This window comes from Oncorhynchus mykiss, chromosome 10 (genome assembly GCF_013265735.2).
Source record: "Oncorhynchus mykiss isolate Arlee chromosome 10, USDA_OmykA_1.1, whole genome shotgun sequence".
NCBI classification, from domain to species: Eukaryota; Metazoa; Chordata; class Actinopteri; order Salmoniformes; family Salmonidae; genus Oncorhynchus; species Oncorhynchus mykiss.
In genome coordinates this window covers 81,160,620-81,184,832 of record NC_048574.1, presented here as the reverse complement: position 1 = coordinate 81,184,832, position 24,213 = coordinate 81,160,620, and the positions used below count along the sequence as shown (strand labels likewise).

General features: G+C 42.9%; 1 protein-coding gene across 7 annotated transcripts in view; it reads left to right on the top strand.

Moving 5' to 3' along the window:
• Positions 1 to 1,663: 1,663 nt before the first annotated feature.
• LOC118936807 (calcium/calmodulin-dependent protein kinase type II delta chain) overlaps positions 1,664 to 24,213 on the top strand; it is a 108,248-nt gene continuing 85,698 nt past the window's right edge. For 2 of the 7 annotated variants that reach the window (XM_036934166.1, XM_036934164.1), the window contains exons 1-2: positions 1,664 to 2,238; positions 6,685 to 6,779. In XM_036934166.1, the coding sequence (XP_036790061.1) occupies positions 2,177 to 2,238; positions 6,685 to 6,779 (157 nt within the window). In that variant the 5' untranslated portion in view covers positions 1,664 to 2,176. Of the gene's footprint in view, positions 2,239 to 6,684; positions 6,780 to 21,251; positions 21,355 to 24,213 lie in introns of those variants that run through there. The other 5 variants (XM_036934163.1, XM_036934165.1, XM_036934167.1 and 2 more) reach the window with 5 other exon arrangements.

The window sequence follows — 24,213 nt, the reverse complement described above, 5'->3', positions numbered from 1 at the left end:
AGATCGGGTTGAATAAATAAAACAATCCTGTTCCTTTAAAAAAAATGGATGCCTCTGTCTCTGCCCACAGTTCATGTTCTATTTTAGCTGGTGGGGGGGGGGGGCCTTTTCACTTCATCACATATAGTTGGGTGGTTGGGTTAATAGCAGTAGAGGACTACCATGGCCAACCAATAGAGGACCACCATGCCCAACCAATAGAGGACCACAATGGCCAACCAATAGTGGACCACAATGGCCAACCAATAGAGGACCACAATGGCCAACCAATAGAGGACTACCATGGCCAACCAATAGAGGACCACCGTGGCCAACCAATAGAGGACCACCATGGAAACAAGTCATTCACTTTGACTATTTATCCTCTGTCATTATGGGATACATCTGTTGCCTGGTGGAACATTTGGATGTATTTTAAATAGTCAAATAAAATAAAATCTAACTATAGTGATCAGACTGCATTGTAGTACCCAGTTACCACACACACACACACACACACACACACACACACACACACACACACACACACGTTTTGTTTCATCTAGCCTCGTGGTGACCGAACATTGATTTCCATTCAAAATCCTATCTTTTCTAACCCTTACCTTAACCTCAACCCATTTTAATTCACATGTTTAAATGAACCTTTATTTAACTGGGCAAGTCAGTTAAGAACACATTCTTATTTACAATGACGTGCCTAATAACAGTGGGATAACTGCTTTTTTCAGGGGCAGAACGACAGATTTGAACCATTTACCCATAACCCTAATTATAAACGTAACTCTAAACCTAACCTCTTACCCTAATTATAAACCTAACTCTAAACCTAACCTCTTACCCTAAACTTAACTCTAAACCTAACTTCTTACCCTAAACTTAACTCTAAACCTAACCTCTTACCCTAAACTTAACTCTAAAACTAACCTCTTACCCTAAACTTAACTCTAAAACTAACCTCTTACCCTAAACTTAACTCTAAACCTAACCCTTTTGTTTAAAACAGCATTTGTCCTCAAGGGGGATGTGGGAAATGTCCTCATGGGGGATGTGGGAAATGTCCTCATGGGGGATGTGGGAAATGTCCCCATGAAGGACACATTTCCTTGTTGGGACATTAAGATCCCCCACAAGAATAGAAGAACCATTAAACACACAAATAACAGTTTATTGATTATGTATTTTATTTATTTAAACTTTATTTAACTCGGCAAGCCAGTTAAGAACAAATTCTTATGTACAACGACGGCCTAACTGCCCTGTTTAGAACGACAGATTTTTTTTACCTTGTCTGTTCCGGGGATCCGCTCTAGCAACTGTTGAGTTACTAGTCAAACGTTCTAAACACTAGGCTACCTGCCGCACCAATCAGATATGATCATAGATGAATAATAACAGTTTATTCACACGATGTATTATGTCTTAATATAATAACGTGTTATCACTATCGTCACCATCGTCACTATTATTATTATTATTATTGAAGGCGATAGTATTTTAAGTATAAGGATGACGTGGGTAGAGGGGCTGATCGCAGAGCCTGTGGGAGGGGTTGTCAATGTACCACAGCCACAAAGTCAAGATTGGCAGTGTGGTTTTGGTTAGGGTTGAGGTTAGGTTATAAATCAAATTTTAAGAAGATAAATTGTAGATATATGCGGGTTTAGCCATAATTATACTTTGTGGCTGTGGTAACTAGTGACGATCACACACGCACACCTCAGTGGCAAAACGAGGGGACGCGCTATAGACGGACAGACAGCTAGAAATGCAGACAAAATGCAGCGTCTCCGCTCTGTGAGCTGCATACACCAGATCCACTGTCCTAAATCCTCCCAATAACGCTGTTGTCGTTGCAAAAAAAAAAGAAAGGAATTTAGGTTTAACAATCGTCCTTCGCGGCAGACAGCGTTTGGTGACTGGACTAGTGGTGCGTCTTCCGTTCTGTCGCTGCGGCAGAGCGTTCTTCTTCTCTTCAGTCGAGCCAGGGCTGTTGTACAGAAGCCATCGCTGTATGATTCGCCTTGTTCTGCGCTGTTTTTTTCCAGCTTTCTATCTATTCGTTCGTGCGGTAAAGAGCTGGTGGTGAAGTCAACGACAACGCTAGTGTGGATCTAGTGGGCGCATTACATCCATCTCTATCGCGTCTACGGTCTGCTACACTGCCGTCGCTTTCAGGATGGCGCTAACGATTTGCACGAGATTCACCGATGAATTCCAGCTTTTCGAGGAGCTGGGGAAGTAAGCGTGCATGTTTGGATTGTCTCGTGCATGTTTGGATTGTCTCGTGCATGTTTGGATTGTCATTGATGTTATTTGTTATCCGGTAGCAAGTGTCCTTCTTGTTATCATGTAATAGCCAGGTTATGCTGCTGCTCCTACCTTCGTTTAGGACGTGGATAGGGCACTGTGTGTGAGTGTGTGTGCGCGCGTGTGCACGCGACCTTCGGTTCATATGTGAATAGGCTACATAGACCGACAAAATTATTTTTTCATAGCTCTCTGGATGCCATACGGGATTGGATCAAAATGTCAAGCCTTCCTATAGCCTATCACAGTTGACTTGGCCTTGTCAAGCATTCCTATAGCCTATCATAGTTGACCTGGCCTTGTCTAGCCTTCCTATTGCCTATCATAGTTGACCTGGCCTTGTCAACCATTCCTATAGTCTATCATAGTTGACCTGGCCTTGTCTAGCCTTCCTATAGCCTATCATAGTTGACCTGGCCTTGTCTAGCCTTCCTATAGCCTATCATAGTTGACCTGGCCTTGTCAAGCATTCCTATAGCCTATCATAGTTGACCTGGCCTTGTCTAGCATTCCTATAGCCTATCATAGTTGACCTGGCCTTGTCTAGCCTTCCTATAGCCTATCATAGTTGGCCTGGCCTTGTCTAGCCTTCCTATAGCCTATCATAGTTGACCTGGCCTTGTCTAGCCTTCCTATAGCCTATCATAGTTGACCTGGCCTTGTCAAGCATTCCTATAGCCTATCATAGTTGACCTGGCCTTGTCTAGCCTTCCTATAGCCTATCATATTTGACCTGGCCTTGTCAAGCATTCCTATAGCCTATCATAGTTGACCTGGCCTTTTCAAGCCTTCCTATAGCCTATCACAGTTGACCTGGCCTTGTCAAGCATTCCTATAGCCTATCATAGTTGACCTGGCCTTGTCTAGCCTTTCTATAGCCTATCATAGTTGACCTGGCCTTGTTAACCATTCCTATAGCCTATCATAGTTGACCTGGCCTTGTCTAGCCTTCCTATAGCCTATCATAGTTGACCTGGCCTTTTCAAGCATTCCTATAGCCTATCATAGTTGACCTGGCCTTGTCTAGCCTTCCTATAGCCTATCATAGTTGACCTGGCCTTGTCTAGCCTTCCTATAGCCTATCATAGTTGACCTGGCCTTGTCTAGCCTTCCTATAGCTTATCATAGTTGACCTGGCCTTGTCAAGCATTCCTATAGCCTATCATAGTTGACTTGGCCTTGTCTAGCCTTCCTATAGCCTATCATAGTTGACCTGGCCTTGTCTAGCCTTCCTATAGCCTATCATAGTTGACCTGGCCTTGTCAAGCATTCCTATAGCCTATCATAGTTGACTTGGCCTTGTCTAGCCTTCCTATAGCCTATCATAGTTGACCTGGCCTTGTCTAGCCTTCCTATAGCCTACCATACAGCCTACCATAGTTGACCTGGCCTTGTCAAGCATTCCTATAGCCTATCATAGTTGACCTGGCCTTGTCAAGCATTCCTATAGCCTATCATAGTTGACCTGGCCTTGTCAACCATTCCTATAGCCTGTCATAGGTAACCTGGCCTTGTCTAGCCTTCCTTTAGCCTATCATAGTTGACCTGGCCTTGTCAAGCATTCCTATAGCCTATCATAGTTGACTTGGCCTTGTCTAGCCTTCCTATAGCCTATCATAGTTGACCTGGCCTTGTCTAGCCTTCCTACAGCCTATCATAGTTGACTTGGCCTTGTCTAGCCTTCCTATAGCCTATCATAGTTGACCTGGCCTTGTCTAGCCTTCCTATAGCCTATCATAGTTGACCTGGCCTTGTCAAGCATTCCTATAGCCTATCATAGTTGACTTGGCCTTGTCTAGCCTTCCTACAGCCTATCATAGTTGACCTGGCCTTGTCAAGCATTCCTATAGCCTATCAGAGTTGACTTGGCCTTGTCTAGCCTTCCTATAGCCTATCATAGTTGACCTGGCCTTGTCTAGCCTTCCTATAGCCTACCATACAGCCTATCATAGTTGACCTGGCCTTGTCAAGCATTCCTATAGCCTATCAGAGTTGACTTGGCCTTGTCTAGCCTTCCTACAGCCTATCATAGTTGACCTGGCCTTGTCAATATATATTATTCCCTCATCCTCTCTATAGTTTATATTTATTTACACTTCCTGATGGTGGTCCATCTCTTATATAGTCCATCTCTTATATAGTCCATCTCTTATATAGTCCATCTCTTATCTCTTATATAGTCCATCTCTTATATAGTCCATCTCTTATCTCTTATATAGTCCATCTCTTATATAGTCCATCTCTTATGGTTGCCCATCTCTTATATAGTCCATCTCTTATATAGTCCATCTCTTATATAGTCCATCTCTTATGGTTGCCCATCTCTTATATAGTCCATCTCTTATATAGACCATGTCTTATATAGTCCATCTCTTATATAGTCCATCTCTTATATAGACCATCTCTTATATAGACCATCTCTTATATAGTCCATCTCTTATATAGTCCATCTCTTATATAGTCCATCTCTTATATAGTCCATCTCTTATATAGTCCATCTCTTATCTCTTATATAGTCCATCTCTTATATAGTCCATCTCTTATGGTTGCCCATCTCTTATATAGTCCATCTCTTATATAGACCATCTCTTATATAGTCCATCTCTTATATAGTCCATCTCTTATATAGACCATCTCTTATATAGACCATCTCTTATGGTAGTCCATCTCTTATATAGGCCATCTCTTATATAGACCATCTCTTATATAGACCATCTCTTATATAGTCCATCTCTTATGGTGGCCCATCTCTTATATAGTCCATCTCTTATATAGTCCATCTCTTATATAGTCCATCTCTTATATAGTCCATCTCTTAATTAGACCATCTCTTATATAGTCCATCTCTTATATAGTCCATCTCTTATATAGACCATCTCTTATATAGACCATCTCTTATATAGACCATCTCTTATATAGTCCATCTCTTATGGTTGCCCATCTCTTATATAGTCCATCTCTTATATAGACCATCTCTTATATAGTCCATCTCTTATATAGTCCATCTCTTATATAGACCATGTCTTATATAGACCATCTCTTATGGTAGTCCATCTCTTATATAGGCCATCTCTTATATAGACCATCTCTTATATAGACCATCTCTTATATAGTCCATCTCTTATGGTGGCCCATCTCTTATATAGTCCATCTCTTATATAGTCCATCTCTTATATAGTCCATCTCTTATATAGTCCATCTCTTATATAGTCCATCTCTTATATAGTCCATCTCTTATATAGACCATCTCTTATATAGTCCATCTCTTATATAGTCCATCTCTTATATAGTCCATCTCTTATATAGTCCATCTCTTATATAGTCCATCTCTTATATAGTCCATCTCTTATATAGTCCATCTCTTATATAGTCCATCTCTTATATAGACCATCTCTTATATAGTCCATCTCTTATATAGTCCATCTCTTATGGTGGTCCATTTCTGAGTTAGCAGTGATTTTTTTTTTCTGGCTGTAGAGTCCAATCCGAGACACACACACAGACACACACACACACACCTCTGTCTGTTCATCGTCCGCATGTTCATCAGTGGATTGTAAACTATAGCTAATCATATTATCCACATTGACACACGAAACAGACGTCAACGTGTGTGTGTGTGACATACACGCATGGTAATGCGACAGTGGACCTCGTTTCGAGATGGTGACATTCCCCTGGACAGCCACCGTGTGTGTGTGTGTGTGTGTTTGTGTGTGTGTGTGTGTGTGTGTGTGTGTGTGTGTAAAGTTTGTCTGTATTGATGTTTGTCTGCAGTTTGCCTTTCACCCTGTTGTCAGAATATACAGCAGCCTGCAGACTCTTCTCTCTCTCTGTCTCTCTCTCTCTCTCTCTCTCTGTCTCTCTCTCTCTCTCTCTGCCTCTCTCTCTCTCTCTCTCTCTGTCTCTCTCTCTCTCTCTCTCTCTCTCTCTCTCTCTCTCTCTCTCTCTCTGTCTCTCTCTCTCTCTCTCTCTGCCTCTCTCTCTCTCTCTCTCTCTCTGTCTCTCTCTCTCTCTCTCTCTCTGTCTCTCTCTCTCTCTCTCTCTCTCTGTCTCTCTGTCTCTATCTCTGTCTCTATCTGTCTCTGTCTCTTTCTCTCTGTCTCTCTCTCTATCTCTCTCTCTGTCTCTCTGTCTCTCTGTCTCTCTGTCTCTCTCTCTCTCTCTGTCTCTCTATCTGTCTCTCTCTGTATCTCTCCCCTTTCTCTGTCTCTGTGTCTCTCCTCTGTATCTCTGCTCTCTCTCTGTCTCTGTCTCTCCTCTGTATCTCTGTCTCTCTCTCTCCCTCACTCTCGCTCTCTCTCTGTGTCTCTCTCTTTGTCTTTTTGTATTCCCCTTTATGTTTATGGTGTGTGTGTGTGTGTGGTGTGTTTTCAGGGGAGCGTTCTCTGTGGTGAAGAGATGTCTCAGGATCTCGTCTGGTCAGGAATTTGCTGCCAAAATCATAAACACCAAGAAATTGTCTGCCAGAGGTAGGTAACACATACACATATGCACACACACACACACACACACACACACACACACACACACACACACACACACACACACACACACACACACACACACACACACACACACACACACACACACACACACACACACACACACACACAGACCTCAAATGGACTGTTGTCAATAGGGAGCTGAGAGACAAAGAGAGCGACAGAGAGTGTGAGAAAGACAAAAAAAGAGAGAGAGATGGAGGGAGGGAGGGAGGGAGGGGGACAGAGACAGAGGGAGAGAGAGGAGAGAGACGGAGGGAGGGAGTGGGACAGAGACAGAGGTAGAGAGAGGAGAGATACACAGAAAGATAGACAGAGATACGGAGAGGCAGACAGAGCAGACCTCAAATGGCCTTGTGTGTGAGAGAGAGAGAGAGAGAGAGAGAGAGAGAGAGAGAGAGAGAGAGAGAGAGAGACAGAGAGATTTGATAAACTCCCATATCTACTGGGTGAAATTCCACAGTGTGCCATCACAGCAGCAAGGTTTGTGACCTGTTGCCACAAGAAAAGGGCAACCAGTGAAGAACAAACACCATTGTAAATACAACCCATATTTATGTTTATTTATCTGTACTTGAACTATTTGCACATCGCTACAACACTGAATATAGACACAATATGACATTTGAAATGTCTCTGTTCCATTGGAACTTTTCTGAGTGTAATATTTACTGTTAATTTTATATTGTTTATTTAAATGTTATATTGTTTATTTCACTTGTTTTGGCAATGTTCAACATATGTTTCCCATGCCAATAAAGCCCCTTAAATTGAAATTGAGTGTGTGTGTGTTTCTCCAGGTATGTTTCAGTGTCTTCAGATTGTCTATCTGTTTGTTGTTAATATTCCGTCAACATAAATTAACCGTAGATCTGTCAGGATACAACAGGATGCATGAGACAACCGACAGGATGTATGAGATAACTGACAGGATGCATGAGACAACCGACAGGATGTATGAGACAACCGACAGGATATATGAGACAACCGACAGGATGCATGAGACAACCAACAGGATGCATGAGACAACCGACAGGATGTATGAGACAACCGACAGGATGCATGAGACAACCGACAGGATGCATGAGATAAACCGACAGGATGCATGAGATAACCAACAGGATGCATGAGATAAACCGACAGGATGCATGAGATAACCAACAGGATGCATGAGATAAACCAACAGGATGCAGGAGATAACCAACAGGATGAATGAGATAACCAACAGGATGCATGAGATAAACCAACAGGATGAATGAGATAACCAACAGGATGCATGAGATAACCAACAGGATGAATGAGATAACCAACAGGATGAATGAGATAACCAACAGGATGCATGAGATAACCAACAGGATGCATGAGATAAACCAACAGGATGCAGGAGATAACCAACAGGATGAATGAGATAACCAACAGGATGCATGAGACAACCGACAGGATGCATGAGACAACAAACAGGATGCATGAGATAAACCAACAGGATGCATGAGATAACCAACAGGATAAATGAGATAAACCAACAGGATGAATGAGATAACCAACAGGATGATTGAGATAACCAACAGGATGCATGAGATAAACCAACAGGATGAATGAGATAACCAACAGGATGAATGAGATAACCAACAGGATGAATGAGATAACCAACAGGATAAATGAGATAAACCAACAGGATGAATGAGATAACCAACAGGATGAATGAGATAACCAACAGGATGCATGAGATAAACCAACAGGATGCATGAGATAACCAACAGGATGCATGAGATAAACCAACAGGATGCATGAGATTACCGACAGGATGCATGAGACAACAAACAGGATGAATGAGATAACCAACAGGATGCATGAGATAACCAACAGGATGCATGAGATAAACCAACAGGATGAATGAGATAAACCAACAGGATGCAGGAGATAACCAACAGGATGCATGAGATAAACCAACAGGATGCATAAGATAAACCAACAGGATGCAGGAGATAACCAACAGGATGAATGAGATAACCAACAGGATGCATGAGATAAACCAACAGGATGCAGGAGATAACCAACAGGATGAATGAGATAACCAACAGGATGCATGAGATAAACCAACAGGATGCATGAGATAACCAACAGGATGCATGAGATAACCAACAGGATGCATGAGATAACCAACAGGATGAATGAGATAACCAACAGGATGCATGAGATAAACCAACAGGATGCATGAGATAAACCAACAGGATGAATGAGATAACCAACAGGATGCATGAGACAACCAACAGGATGCATGAGATAACCAACAAGATGCATGAGATAACCAACAGGATGAATGAGATAACCAACAGGATGCATGAGATAACCAACAGGATGAATGAGATAACCAACAGGATGCATGAGATAACCAACAGGATGCAGGAGATAAACCAACAGGATGAATGAGATAACCAACAGGATGCATGAGACAACCGACAGGATGCATGAGATAACCAACAGGATGCAGGAGATAAACCAACAGGATGCATGAGATAACCAACAGGATGCAGGAGATAAACCAACAGGATGAATGAGATAACCAACAGGATGAATGAGATAAACCAACAGGATGAATGAGATAACCAACAGGATGCATGAGACAACCGACAGGATGCATGAGATAACCAACAGGATGCAGGAGATAAACCAACAGGATGAATGAGATAACCAACAGGATGAATGAGATAACCAACAGGATGAATGAGATAAACCAACAGGATGAATTAGATAACCAACAGGATGAATGAGATAACCAACAGGATGCATGAGATAACCAACAGGATGCATGAGATAAACCAACAGGATGAATGAGATAACCAACAGGATGCATGAGATAACCGACAGGAAGCATGAGATAACCAACAGGATGCATGAGATAAACCAACAGGATGCATGAGACAACCGACAGGATGCATGAGATAACCAACAGGATGCATGAGATAACCAACAGGATGAATGAGATAACCAACAGGATGAATGAGATAACCAACAGGATGCATGAGATAACCAACAGGATGCATGAGATAAACCAACAGAATGCTTGAGATAACCGACAGGATGCATGAGATAACCAACAGGATGCAGGAGATAACCAACAGGATGAATGAGATAACCGACAGGATGCATGAGATAACCAACAGGATGCATGAGATAAACCAACAGGATGAATGAGATAAACCAACAGGATGAATGAGATAACCCAACAGGAAGATAGAGATAACCAACAGGATGCATGAGATAAACCAACAGGATGAATGAGATAAACCAACAGGATGCATGAGACAACCAACAGGATGCAGGAGATAACCAACAGGATGCATGAGATAACCAACAGGATGCAGGAGATAACCAACAGGATGCATGAGATAAACCAACAGGATGCATAAGATAAACCAACAGGATGCAGGAGATAACCAACAGGATGAATGAGATAACCAACAGGATGCATGAGATAACCAACAGGATGCAGGAGATAAACCAACAGGATGAATGAGATAACCAACAGGATGCATGAGACAACCGACAGGATGCATGAGATAACCAACAGGATGCAGGAGATAAACCAACAGGATGAATGAGATAACCAACAGGATGAATGAGATAACCAACAGGATGCATGAGATAAACCAACAGGATGAATGAGATAACCAACAGGATGCATGAGACAACCGACAGGATGCATGAGATAACCAACAGGATGCAGGAGATAAACCAACAGGATGAATGAGATAACCAACAGGATGAATGAGATAACCAACAGGATGAATGAGATGACCAACAGGATGCATGAGACAACCGACAGGATGCATGAGATAACCAACAGGATGCAGGAGATAAACCAACAGGATGAATGAGATAACCAACAGGATGAATGAGATAACCAACAGGATGCATGAGATAAACCAACAGGATGAATGAGATAACCAACAGGATGCATGAGACAACCGACAGGATGCATGAGATAACCAACAGGATGCAGGAGATAAACCAACAGGATGAATGAGATAACCAACAGGATGAATGAGATAACCAACAGGATGAATGAGATAAACCAACAGGATGAATGAGATAACCAACAGGATGAATGAGATAACCAACAGGATGCATGAGATAACCAACAGGATGCATGAGATAAACCAACAGGATGAATGAGATAACCAACAGGATGCATGAGATAACCGACAGGAAGCATGAGATAACCAACAGGATGCATGAGATAAACCAACAGGATGCGTGAGACAACCGACAGGATGCATGAGATAACCAACAGGATGCATGAGATAACCAACAGGATGAATGAGATAACCAACAGGATGAATGAGATAACCAACAGGATGCATGAGATAACCAACAGGATGCATGAGATAAACCAACAGAATGCATGAGATAACCCAACAGGATGCATGAGATAACCAACAGGATGCATGAGATAAACCAACAGGATGAATGAGATAAACCAACAGGATGAATGAGATAACCCAACAGAATGAATGAGATAACCAACAGGATGCATGAGATAAACCAACAGGATGAATGAGATAAACCAACAGGATGCAGGAGATAAACCAACAGGATGAATGAGATAACCCAACAGGATGAATGAGATAACCAACAGGATGCATGAGATAACCAACAGGATGCATGAGATAAACCAACAGGATGAATGAGATAACCAACAGCATTAGTTCTGCTGCTTTGGACACATTTTGCATGTGTTAGAATCTTTTGAATTTGGGAGAGGACATTCAGCCCCGTAACCGGTACCGGTATAGAGAGAGGGTGGAGCTCCTCGTTCTGGTTCTGATCCTGGTTCTAACGTCTCTTCATCTCCGTAACCGGTATAGAGAGAGGGTGGAGCTCCTCGTTCTGGTTCTGATCCTGGTTCTAACGTCTCTTCATCTCCGTAACCGGTATAGAGAGAGGGTGGAGCTCCTCGTTCTGGTCTGGTCCTCGTTCTAACGTCTCTTCATCTCCGTAACTGGTATAGAGAGAGGGTGGAGCTTCCCGTTCTGGTTCTGATCCAGGTTCTAACATCTCTTCATCTCCGTAACCGGTATAGAGAGAGGGTGGAGCTCCTCGTTCTGGTTCTGATTCTCGTTCTAACATCTCTTCATCTCCGTAACCGGTATAGAGAGAGGGTGGAGCTCCTCGTTCTGGTTCTGATCCTGGTTCTAACGTCTCTTCATCTCCGTAACCGGTATAGAGAGAGGGTGGAGCTTCCCGTTCTGGTTCTGATCCAGGTTCTAACATCTCTTCATCTCCGTAACCGGTATAGAGAGAGGGTGGAGCTCCTCGTTCTGGTTCTGATCCTCGTTCTAACGTCTCTTCATCTCCGTAACCGGTATAGAGAGAGGGTGGAGCTTCCCGTTCTGGTTCTGATCCTCGTTCTAACGTCTCTTCATCTCCGTAACCGGTATAGAGAGAGGGTGGAGCTCCTCGTTCTGGTTCTGATCCTGGTTCTAACGTCTCTTCATCTCCGTAACCGGTATAGAGAGAGGGTGGAGCTCCTCGTTCTGGTTCTGATCCTGGTTCTAACGTCTCTTCATCTCCGTAACCGGTATAGAGAGAGGGTGGAGCTCCTCGTTCTGGTTCTGATTCTCGTTCTAACGTCTCTTCATCCCCGTAACCTGTATAGAGAGAGGGTGGAGCTCCTCGTTCTGTTTCTGATCCTCGTTCTAACGTCTCTTCATCTCCGTAACCGGTATAGAGAGAGGGTGGAGCTTCCCGTTCTGGTTCTGATCCAGGTTCTAACATCTCTTCATCTCCGTAACCGGTATAGAGAGAGGGTGGAGCTCCTCGTTCTGGTTCTGGTCCTCGTTCTAACGTCTCGTCATCTCTTAACATGTTATGTTATGATCAGAGACTTTAGTCTTGGGTTAACCAAGATGACTGTTTTCTTGGTGGGATGTCTGACCAAAGGCTTTAGTCTTGGGTTAACCAAGATGACTGTTTTCTTGGTGTGATGTCTGACCAGAGGCTTTAGTTCTGGGTGAACCAAGATGACTGTTTTCTTGGTGTGATGTCTGACCAGAGGCTTTAGTTCTGGGTGAACCAAGATGACTGTTTTCTTGGTGGGATGTCTGACCATAGACTTTAGTTCTGGGTGAACCAAGATGACTGTTTTTTTGGTGGGATGTCTGACCAGAGGCTTTAGTTCTGGGTGAACCAAGATTACTGTTTTCTTGGTGTGATGTCTGACCAGAGACTTTAGTTCTGGATTAACCAAGATGTCTGTTTTCTTGGTGTGGTGTCTGACCAGAGATTTTAGTTCTTGGTTATTAACCCAAGATGACTGTCTTCTTGGTATGATGCCTGACCAGAGACTTTAGTTCTGGGTTAACCAAGATTACTGTTTTCTTGGTGTGGTGTGGTGTGGTGTGGTGTGGTGTGGTGTGGTGTGGTGTGGTGTGGTGTGGTGTGGTGTGGTGTGGTGTGTGTGTGTGTGTGTGTGTGTGTGTGTGTGTGTGTGTGTGTGTGTGTGTGTGTGTGTGTGTGTGTGTGTGTGTGTGTGTGTGTGTGTGTGTGTGTGTGTGTGTGTGTGTGTGTGTGTGTGTGTGTGAATTCAGCATCCGTTCATCCATGTGTGTGTGTGTGTGTTCTGTCAGAGTGTTTTTGTGTGCTTGCATGTTCAGTGTATCCGTGCGTATGAACATGTGTGTGCGTGTGTCCATTCGTTCATGCGTGTGTACCCTTCCGTGTGTTCAGCGTGTGTATGTGTGTTTGTAGACCCAGGGATTTGGCTGGTCTTGTAGTCTCAGGGACAGATCTCTAGAGAAGTCGACCCAGTTCTTTCACATATATCACTGTAATTGTAGCTGCTGGCAAACCTTCCTGAGGGCTGGACTCACACACAGACAAACACACAGACAAACACACACACACACACACACACACACACACACACACACACACACACACACACATGGACTGATTCCAGAGGCTGATCCAAAAAAAGAAGAAGAAGGGCGGTGGTGTATGTTTCATGATTAACTTCTCATGGTGTGATTGTAACAACATGCAGAAACTCGAGGTCTTTTGTTCACCCGAACTAGAATCCCAGCCGTGTATATTCCCCCTCGAGCCGATACCACAACGGCCCTCGAAGAACTACACTGGACTCTATGCAAACTGGAAACAACATATCCTGAGGCCGCATTTATTGTAGCTGTGGACTTCAACAAAGAAAATATGAGGAAAACGCTACCGGAAACCACATATCCTGAGGAAAACGCTACCGGAAACCACATATCCTGAGGAAAACGCTACCGGAAACCACATATCCTGAGGAAAACGCTACCGGAAACCACATATCCTGAGGAAAACGCTACTGGAAACCACATATCCTGAGGAAAATGCTACTGGAAACCACATATCCCGATGAAAACGCTACTGGAAACCACATATCCTGAGGAAAACGCTACTGGAAACCACATATCCTGAGGAAAACGCTACCGGAAACCACATATCCTGAGGAAAACGCTACTGGAAACCACATATCCTGAGGAAAACGCTACTGGAAACCACACATCCTTAGGAAAACGCTACTGGAAACCACATATCCTGAGGAAAACGCTACCGGAAACCACATATCCTGATGAAAACGCTACCGGAAACCACATATCCTGAGGAAAACGTTACCGGAAACCACATATCCTGAGGAAAACGCTACCGGAAACCACATATCCTGAGGAAAACGCTACTGGAAACCACATACCCTGAGGAAAACGCTACCGGAAACCACATATCCTGAGGAAAACGCTACTGGAAACCACATATCCTGAGGAAAACGCTACTGGAAACCACATATCCTGAGGAAAACCGTACCGGAAACCACATATCCTGAGGAAAACGCTACCGGAAACCACATATCCTGAGGAAAACGCTACCGGAAACCACATATCCTGAGGAAAACGCTACCGGAAACCACATATCCTGAGGAAAACGTGTCGTGGAAATTTCCTGTATTATCAAATCATGAGAGAGCAAACCACACACAAGTCAGAGTTATCATAAAGTCCATCTTTAATTATATATGAGCTTCACCATTGCCCTTTTTTGACTCTCAGATCAATTCAGTGTCTATAAATAAATTCTCTGAGAGTGCTTACAAAACAATTCTTAGTGTCATTTATAGCCAAGACACACCCCTCTCAACTCACATGACAAATAACAGATATTAGGAACATTACAAAGGAAGACTTTACTTGAGAGAGGAGTATCCCATAGCCAGACAGCATTAGCTATAAATTATCGTTCAGTCTGATCTCCTAAACGAAGTTCTAATCTCGTTCTTGGTACCACTTAGGACAACAACATTACCTCATCCAATGGCATATATCAATTGTCAATTCTAGATACTCCTCAAATACTGGACAATCCTGGACAAGATCAGAAAAGGCACTGAGCCTTCTAGGCCATATACTAAATCAAGATAAGGGCAACCTCAGAGGGGACATACAACAGTGAGCCTCCTAGGTCATATACTAGGTCAAGATAAGGGCAACCTTAGAGGGGACATACAATAGTGACCCTCCTAGGTCCTAGGTCATATACTAGGTCAAGATAAGGGCAACCTCAGAGGGGACATACAACACTGAGCCTCTTAGGTCTTAGGTCATATACTAGATCAAGATAAGGCCAACCTCAGAGGAGACATACAATAGTGAGCCTCCTAGGTCTTAGGTCATATACTAGGTCATATACTAGGGGCGGCAGGGTAGCCTAGTGGTTAGAGCGTTGGACTAGTAACTGGAAGGTTGCAAGTTCAAACCCCCGAGCTGACAAGGTACAAATCTGTCGTTCTGCCCCTGAACAGGCAGTTCCTGTTCCTAGGCCGTCATTGAAAATAAGAATTTGTTCTTAACTGACTTGCCTAGTTAAATAAAGGTAAAATAAAAAATAAAAAAAAGGTCAAGATAAGGGCAACCTCAGAGGGGACATGTAATAGTGAGCCTCTTAGGTCCTAGGTCATATACTAGGTCAAGATAAGGGCAACCTCAGAGGGGACATGTAATAGTTACAGACACATTCCCATAAGAAGACTCCCTTCCTATAGGCATGAACTCAAACAGGAAGTACCTGCGCTATGGACTATTCAACGCTGGTCTGACCAATCGGAATCCATGCTTCAAGATTGTTTTGATCATGTGGACTGGGATATGTTTTTTGGGTGGCCTCTGAGAATAATATCAACGAATACACGGTCTTAGTTTATCAGGAAGTGTACAGGGGATGTTGTTCCCACTGTGACTATTAAAACCAGTGGCTGAGTTCATCAGAAAGTGTACAGGGGATGTTGTTCCCACTGTGACTATTAAAACCAGTGGCTGAGTTCATCAGGAAGTGTACAGGGGATGTTGTTCCCACTGTGACTATTAAAACCAGTGGCTGAGTTCATCAGGAAGTGTGTAAGGGGATGTTGTTCCCACTGTGACTATTAAAACCAGTGGCTGAGTTCATCAGGAAGTGTACAGGGGATGTTGTTCCCACTGTGACTATTAAAACCAGTGGCTGAGTTCATCAGGAAGTGTATAGGGGATGTTGTTCCCACTGTGACTATTAAAACCAGTGGCTTAGTTCATCAGGAAGTGTACAGGGGATGTTGTTCCCACTGTGACTATTAAAACCAGTGGCTGAGTTCATCAGGAAGTGTACAGGGGATGTTGTTCCCACTGTGACTATTAAAACCTACCAAAACCAGAAACCGTGAATAGATGGAAGCATTCGCGCAAAACTGAAAGCGCAAACTACTGCATTTAATTTAACCATAGCAAGGCGACAAACAGTTATTCTGATCGTAGACTTTAGAAAACCCCCTATCCACATCGAAGGGAGAAGGTGGAAAGTTCCTCGGCTTACACATCACTGACAAACCGAAATGGTCCACCCACACAGACAGTGTGGTGAAGAAGGTGCAACAGCGCTTCTTCAACTTCAGGAGGCTGAAGAAATTTGGCTTGGCACCCAATTTGACATTTGCTCAGTACATTGTTTTCACTGAGGAAGTGTACAAGTCTCCTGTTAATGATAATGCAGAGGATTTTCCCAAGGTTGCTGTTGCTGTTGATGCAAATCCCACGGTAGTTATTGGGGTTAAATTTGTCTTCTTTTTTTGTGGATTGGGGTGATCAGTCTTTGGTTCCAAATACTCTCTCTCACACACACACACAAACAGCTCATTGTCTGTTCACCTGTCTGGCGAGAACTGCCTGTTGAACTGCATTATGGGAAAAAGCTGTGGAGAACGTGACTGTTAGTCTATGTGTGTGTGTGACTAACTAGGGCAGCAGACTCTGAGGAGGAAGAGAGCTAGGGCACCCTTAATTAGAGAAAGTCTGTCTGTCTCTCTCTCTCTCTATCTCTCTCTCTCTGTCTCTCTCTCTCTGTCTCTTTCTCTCTGTCTGTCTGTCTGTCTGTCTGTCTGTCTGTCTGTCTGTCTGTCTGTCTGTCTGTCTGTCTGTCTGTCTGTCTGTCTGTCTCTCACTCTCTCTCACTCTCACACCATTGGTTAGAGCCTGTAAGTAAGCATTTCACTGTAAGGTGAACCTGTAAGGTGTAACCTGTTGTATTCGTCGCACGTGACAAATAAACGTTGATTTGATTAGATCTCTCGTCCTCTCTCTATCTTTCTCTCTCTTTCTCTGTCTCTCTGTCTCTGTCTCCTGCTCTCTCTCTCTCCTCTCTCTCACTCTCCTCTCTCTCCTCTCTCACTCTCCTCTCTACTCTCCTCTCTCTCCTCTGCTCTGCTCTCCTCTCCTCTCCTCTCTGTCTCTCCTTCTCACTGTGTGACCTATAGCAGTCTGTGTGTGTCATCCTACGTTTCCCCAGTTTCGGTTCTTGAGGCAGCTGCTACAGATTCTTTAGGGTCAGAGAGAGAGAGAGGAGAGGGCACAGAGATACAGAGAGAGAGGAGAGGGCACAGAGATACAGAGAGAGAGGAGAGGGCACAGAGAGAGAGGAGAGGGCACAGAGATACAGAGAGAGAGGAGAGGGCACAGAGAGAGAGGAGAGGGCACAGAGATACAGAGAGGAGAGGGCACAGAGATACAGAGAGAGAGGAGAGGGCACAGAGAGAGAGGAGAGGGCACAGAGATACAGAGAGAGAGAGAGGGAGAGGGTACAGAGATACAGCGAGAGAGAGAGAGGGCACAGAGATACACAGAGAGAGGGAGAGGGCACAGAGATACAGAGAGAGAGGGAGAGGGCACAGAGATACAGAGAGAGAGGGAGAGGGCACAGAGATACAGAGAGAGAGGGAGAGGGCACAGAGATACAGAGAGAAAAGGAGAGGGCACAGAGATACAGTGAGAGAGGGCACAGAGATACAGAGAGAGAGAGGGAGAGGGCACAGAGATACAGAGAAAGAGGGAGAGGGCACAGAGATACACCGAGAGAGAGGAGAGGGCACAGAGAGAGAGAGAGGGCACAGAGATACACAGAGAGAGGGAGAGGGCACAGAGATACACAGAGAGAGGGAGAGGGCACAGAGATACAGAGAGAGAGGGAGAGGGCACATATATACACAGAGAGAGGGAGGGCAGAGATACAGAGAGAGAGGGAGAGGGCAGAGATACACAGAGAGAGGGAGGGCAGAGATACAGAGAGAGAGGGAGGGCAGAGATACAGAGAGAGAGGGAGGGCACAGAGATACAGAGCGAGAGAGAGAGGAGAGGGCACAGAGAGTTGGCTACAACACCATTGTTTCTCTGTCTGTAGTGTGATTTGCTGACTACCAGACTAGAGGAACCAACTGCACAGCTAGACACACTCCATTCAAACAGTCACATTGTGTTAACCTACTGTCAAACACACATACACACACACAGAAAATTGCATATCACAGGTTCAAGTCTCCTTGACAACCTTTCTTGTGGTTTATTCCTGGTCAGATAGCTAGCAACAATGACAAGACTGTGGTTTTATTATGATACTGAATGGTCAGATAGCTAGCAACAATGACAAGACTGTGGTGTTATGATACTGAATGGTCAGATAGCTAGCATCAATGACAAGACTGTGGTTTTATGATACTGAATGTGAATGGTCAGATAGCTAGCATCAATGACAAGACTGTGTTGTTATTATGATACTGAATGGTCAGATAGCTAGCAACAATGACAAGACTGTGGTGTTATTATGATACTGAATGGTCAGATAGCTAGCAACAATGACAAGACTGTGGTGTTATGATACTGAATGTGAATGGTCAGATAGCTAGCATCAATGACAAGACTGTGGTTTTATGATACTGAATGTGAATGGTCAGATAGCTAGCATCAATGACAAGACTGTGGTTTTATGATACTGAATGTGAATGGTCAGATAGCTAGCAACAATGACAAGACTGTGGTTTTATGATACTGAATGTGAATGGTCAGATAGCTAGCATCAATGACAAGACTGTGTTTTTTTGATACTGAATGGTCAGATAGCTAGCATCAATGACAAGACTGTGGTTTTATGATACTGAATGTGAATGGTCAGATAGCTAGCATCAATGACAAGACTGTGTTTTTTTGATACTGAATGGTCAGATAGCTAGCATCAATGACAAGACTGTGGTGTTATTATGATACTGAATGGTCAGATAGCTAGCATCAATGACAAGACTGTGGTTTTTTGATACTGAATGGTCAGATAGCTAGCATCAATGACAAGACTGTGGTTTTAGGATACTGGTCAGATAGCTAGCATCAATGACAAGACTGTGGTTTTTTGATACTGAATGGTCAGATAGCTAGCATCAATGACAAGACTGTGGTTTTAGGATACTGAATGGTCAGATAGCTAGCAACAATGACAAGACTGTGGTGTTATTATGATACTGAATGGTCAGATAGCTAGCAACAATGACAAGACTGTGGTGTTATTATGATACTGAATGGTCAGATAGCTAGCAACAATGACAAGACTGTGGTGTTATGATACTGAATGGTCAGATAGCTAGCATCAATGACAAGACTGTGGTTTTTTGATACTGAATGTGAATGGTCAGATAGCTAGCATCAATGACAAGACTGTGGTGTTATTATGATACTGAATGGTCAGATAGCTAGCATCAATGACAAGACTGTGGTGTTATTATGATACTGAATGGTCAGATAGCTAGCATCAATGACAAGACTGTGGTGTTATTATGATACTGAATGGTCAGATAGCTAGCATCAATGACAAGACTGTGGTGTTATGATACTGAATGGCCAGATAGCTAGCAACAATGACAAGACTGTGGTGTTATTATGATACTGAATGGTCAAATAGCTAGCATCAATGACAAGACTGTGGTTTTATGATACTGAATGGTCAGATAGCTAGCAACAATGACACGACTAGCTAACCAACAACTGTAACGATGTATTTGAGAATCAACAAGTGCTCATTGTGTAAATGTTTTTATGTGGTCAATAAACATTTGGTGAGTAAATATAGTTGATATGTTGTCAATAATCCTATGATTGTAAATCCACCCGTCTCGGATGGGCGCACAATGATTTTGTAGGTAAACGTGCCGTCTACGCCAAATTCAGACCATTTTCTTTAGTTTGGTGTTTTGTTACAGTGTCTGGTCTGCTACAGTGTGTTGGATAGAGAGATGGATAGAGAAATGGGAAGAGAAATGGATAGAGAGATGGATAGAGAGATGGATAGAGAGATGGATAGAGAAATGGATAGAGAGATGGATAGAGAGAGGGATAGAGAGATGGATAGAGAAATTGGAAGAGAGATGGATAGAGAGAGGGATAGAGAGAGGGATAGAGAGAGGGATAGAGAGAGGGATAGAGAGAGGGATAGAGAGATGGATAGAGAGATGGATAGAGAGATGGATAGAGAGATGGATAGAGAGAGGGATAGAGAGATGGATAGAGAGAGGGATAGAGAGATGGATAGAGAGATGGATAGAGAGATGGATAGAGAGAGGGATAGAGAGAGGGATAGAGAGATGGATAGAGAGATGGATAGAGAGATGGATAGAGAAATGGATAGAGAGAACGAGAAAGAGAGAGAGAAGGATAAACTGTGTCTGTGAGAGAGAGAGAAATTAGGGATGAGGTTGAGGTTTTAGTGTTTGCTTTGTGTGTGTGTGTGTGTGTGTGTGTGTGTGTGTGTGTGTGTGTGTGTGTGTGTGTGTGTGTGTGTGTGTGTGTGTGTGTGTGTGTGTGTGTGTGTGTGTGTGTGTGTGTGTGTGTGTGTGTGTGTGTGTGCTCCAGGGACAGCCATTTGCATGCAGTGCTAGTTCCCACTGCAGAAAATAGTAGAGGGGAAGGGGGAGAGGAGAGGAGAGGAGAGGGGAGTTCAGAGCACTCTGATTGGTCAAGGAGTTGCTAGACAACAGATGTCCGGCTGGCTGGGAGGTAGACTACCTGTGGCGGAGAGAGAGGGATTTAGAGAGAGAGAGAGGGATTGAGAGAGAGGGAGATATATAAAGAGAAAGCGAGTGAGGGAGAGAGAAAGGAAGTTGAGAGAGAGAGAGATGGACAGATTAGTGACCTTGCTCCCAGGGCTGATGATCGTATAATGGGTAGGTTGTCCTTGGTCCTGTTGATTTAAAAGTATTATTCACTCTGTCCTCCTCTCCTCCATCTCTCTCCTCCATCTCTCCTCTCTCCATCTCTCCCTCCTTCCTCTCTCCATCTCTCTCCTCCATCTCTCCTCTCTCCATCTCTCCCCCCTTCCTCTCTCCATCTCTCCCTCCTTCCTCTCTCCATCTCTCTTTCACTCTCTCTCTTTCTCCTTCATTTCTCTCCATCTCTCTCTCCTTCATCTCTCCCTCCCTCCACTCTCCATCTCTCCATCTCTCCCTCCTTCCTCTCTCCATCTCTCCTCCATCTCTCCCTCTCTCTTCTCTCCATCTCTCCCTCCCTCCACTCTCCTCCATCTCTCCCCCTCTCCTCTCTCCATCTCTCTCCTCCATCTCTCCCTCTCTCCACTCTCCTCCATCTCTCCCTCCCTCCCTCCACTCTCCTCCATCTCTCCATTTCTCTCCTCCATCTCTCCCTCTCTCCTCTCTCCATCTCTCTCCTCCATCTCTCCCTCTCTCCTCTCTCCATCTCTCTCCTCCATCTCTCCCTCCCTCCACTCTCCTCCATCTCTCCCTCCCTCCCTCCACTCTCCTCCATCTCTCCATCTCTCTCCTCCATCTCTCCCTCTCTCCTCTCTCCATCTCTCTCCTCCATCTCTCCCTCTCTCCTCTCTCCTCCATCTCTCCCTCTCTCCTCTCTCCATCTCTCTCCTCCATCTCTCCCTCCATCCTATTCTCTCCATCTCTCTCCTCCATCTCTCATCTCTCTTTCACTCTCTCTCTTTCTCCTTCATTTCTCTCCATCTCTGCCACACTCCAGCTCTTTTCATCTCTCTCTTCTAGGAATCGACACTCACGCAAACACATGTCTGTCTGACCCCTCTCTTTGTCTCTCTCTCTCTCTCTCTCTCTCTCTCTCTCTCTCTCCCCATCTCTCTGTCGCTCTCTCCCCCTCTCTGTCCTGAGGCAAAGTGGAACTGGGTCGTCTTGACTCACCGGTTCCGAATCAGAGTCACTTGACACAGTTCTGATTTGAATTGTTTGAACGTGACTCTGAATCACTATGGAACTCACAGAATCCAATGGAATCGTTTTGTTCCGATTCACACAGTAAATTGATACAGTATCAAGTCACTGATTCCTAGAAAGCAGCAGAGAATCCTTATGATGAACCTTAGTAGTAGAATATAAAAGAGTAGATAGAATAAAGTAGATTAAAGTAGGGTAAAATAGAATAGACTAAAGTAGAGTAGAATAGAATAAAGTAGATTAAAGTAGGGTAGAATAGAATAGACTAAAGTAGAGTAGAATAGAATAAAGTAGATTAAAGTAGGGTAAAATAGAATAGACTAAAGTAGAGTAGAATAGAATAAAGTAGATTAAAGTAGGGTAGAATAGAATAGACTAAAGTAGAGTAGAATAGAATAAAGTAGATTGAAGTAGGGTAGAATAGAATAGACTAAAGTAGAGTAGAATAGAATAAAGTAGATTGAAGTAGGGTAGAATAGAATAGACTAAAGTAGAGTAGAATAGAATAAAGTAGATTAAAGTAGGGTAGAATAGAATAGACTAAAGTAGAGTAGAATAGAATAAAGTAGATTGAAGTAGGGTAGAATAGAATAGACTAAAGTAGAGTAGAATAGAATAAAGTAGATTATAGTAGGGTAGAATAGAATAAAGTAGATTGAAGTAGGGTAGAATAGAATAGACTAAAGTAGAGTAGAATAGAATAAAGTAGATTAAAGTAGGGTAGAATAGAATAGACTAAAGTAGAGTAGAATAGAATAAAGTAGATTAAAGTAGGGTAGAATAGAATAGACTAAAGTAGAGTAGAATAGAATAAAGTAGATTGAAGTAGGGTAGAATAGAATAGACTAAAGTAGAGTAGAATAGAATAAAGTAGATTAAAGTAGGGTAGAATAGAATAGACTAAAGTAGAGTAGATAGAATAAAGTAGATTAAAGTAGGGTAGAATAGAATAGACTAAAGTAGAGTAGAATAGAATAAAGTAGATTAAAGTAGGGTAGAATAGAATAGACTAAAGTAGAGTAGAATAGAATAAAGTAGAGTAGAATAGAATAAAGAAGATTAAAGAGGAGTAGAAAATAATAGTGGAGTAGGGTAGAATAAAGTAGAATAGAGTATGGTAGAATAAAGTAGAATAGAGTAGGGTGTATTAAAGTAGAATATAGTAGTGTAGAATATAGTAGGGTAGAATATAGTAGAATAGAGTAGGGTAGAATAAAGTAGAATAGAGTAGGGTAGAATAAAGTAGAATAGAGTAGGGTAGAATAAAGTAGGGTAGATTAAAGTAGAATAGAGTAGGGTTGAATATAGTAGGGTAGAATAAAGTAGAGTAGGGTAGATTAAAGTAGAGTAGAGTAGGGTAGAATATAGTAGGGTAGAATAAAGTACAGTAGTGTAGGGTAGAATATAATATAATAGAATAAAGTAGAGTAGAGTAGGGTAGAATATAGTAGGGTAGAATAAAGTAGAGTAGAGTAGGGTAGAATACAATATAATAGAATAAAGTGGAGTAGAGTAGAGTAGATTAAAGTAGAGTAGAGTAGGGTAGAATATAATATAATAGAATAAAGTAGAGTAGAGTAGGGTAGAATATAATATAATAGAATAAAGTAGAGTAGAGTAGGGTATAATATAGTAGGGTAGAATAAAGTAGAGTAGAGTAGGGTAGAATATAGTAGGGTAGAATAAAGTAGAGTAGAGTAGGGTAGAATATAATATAATAGAATAAAGTGGAGTAGAGTAGAATATAATAAAATAAAGTAGAATAGAGTAGGGTAGAATAAAGTAGAATAGAGTAGGGTGGAATAAAGTAGATTAGAGTAGGGTAGATTA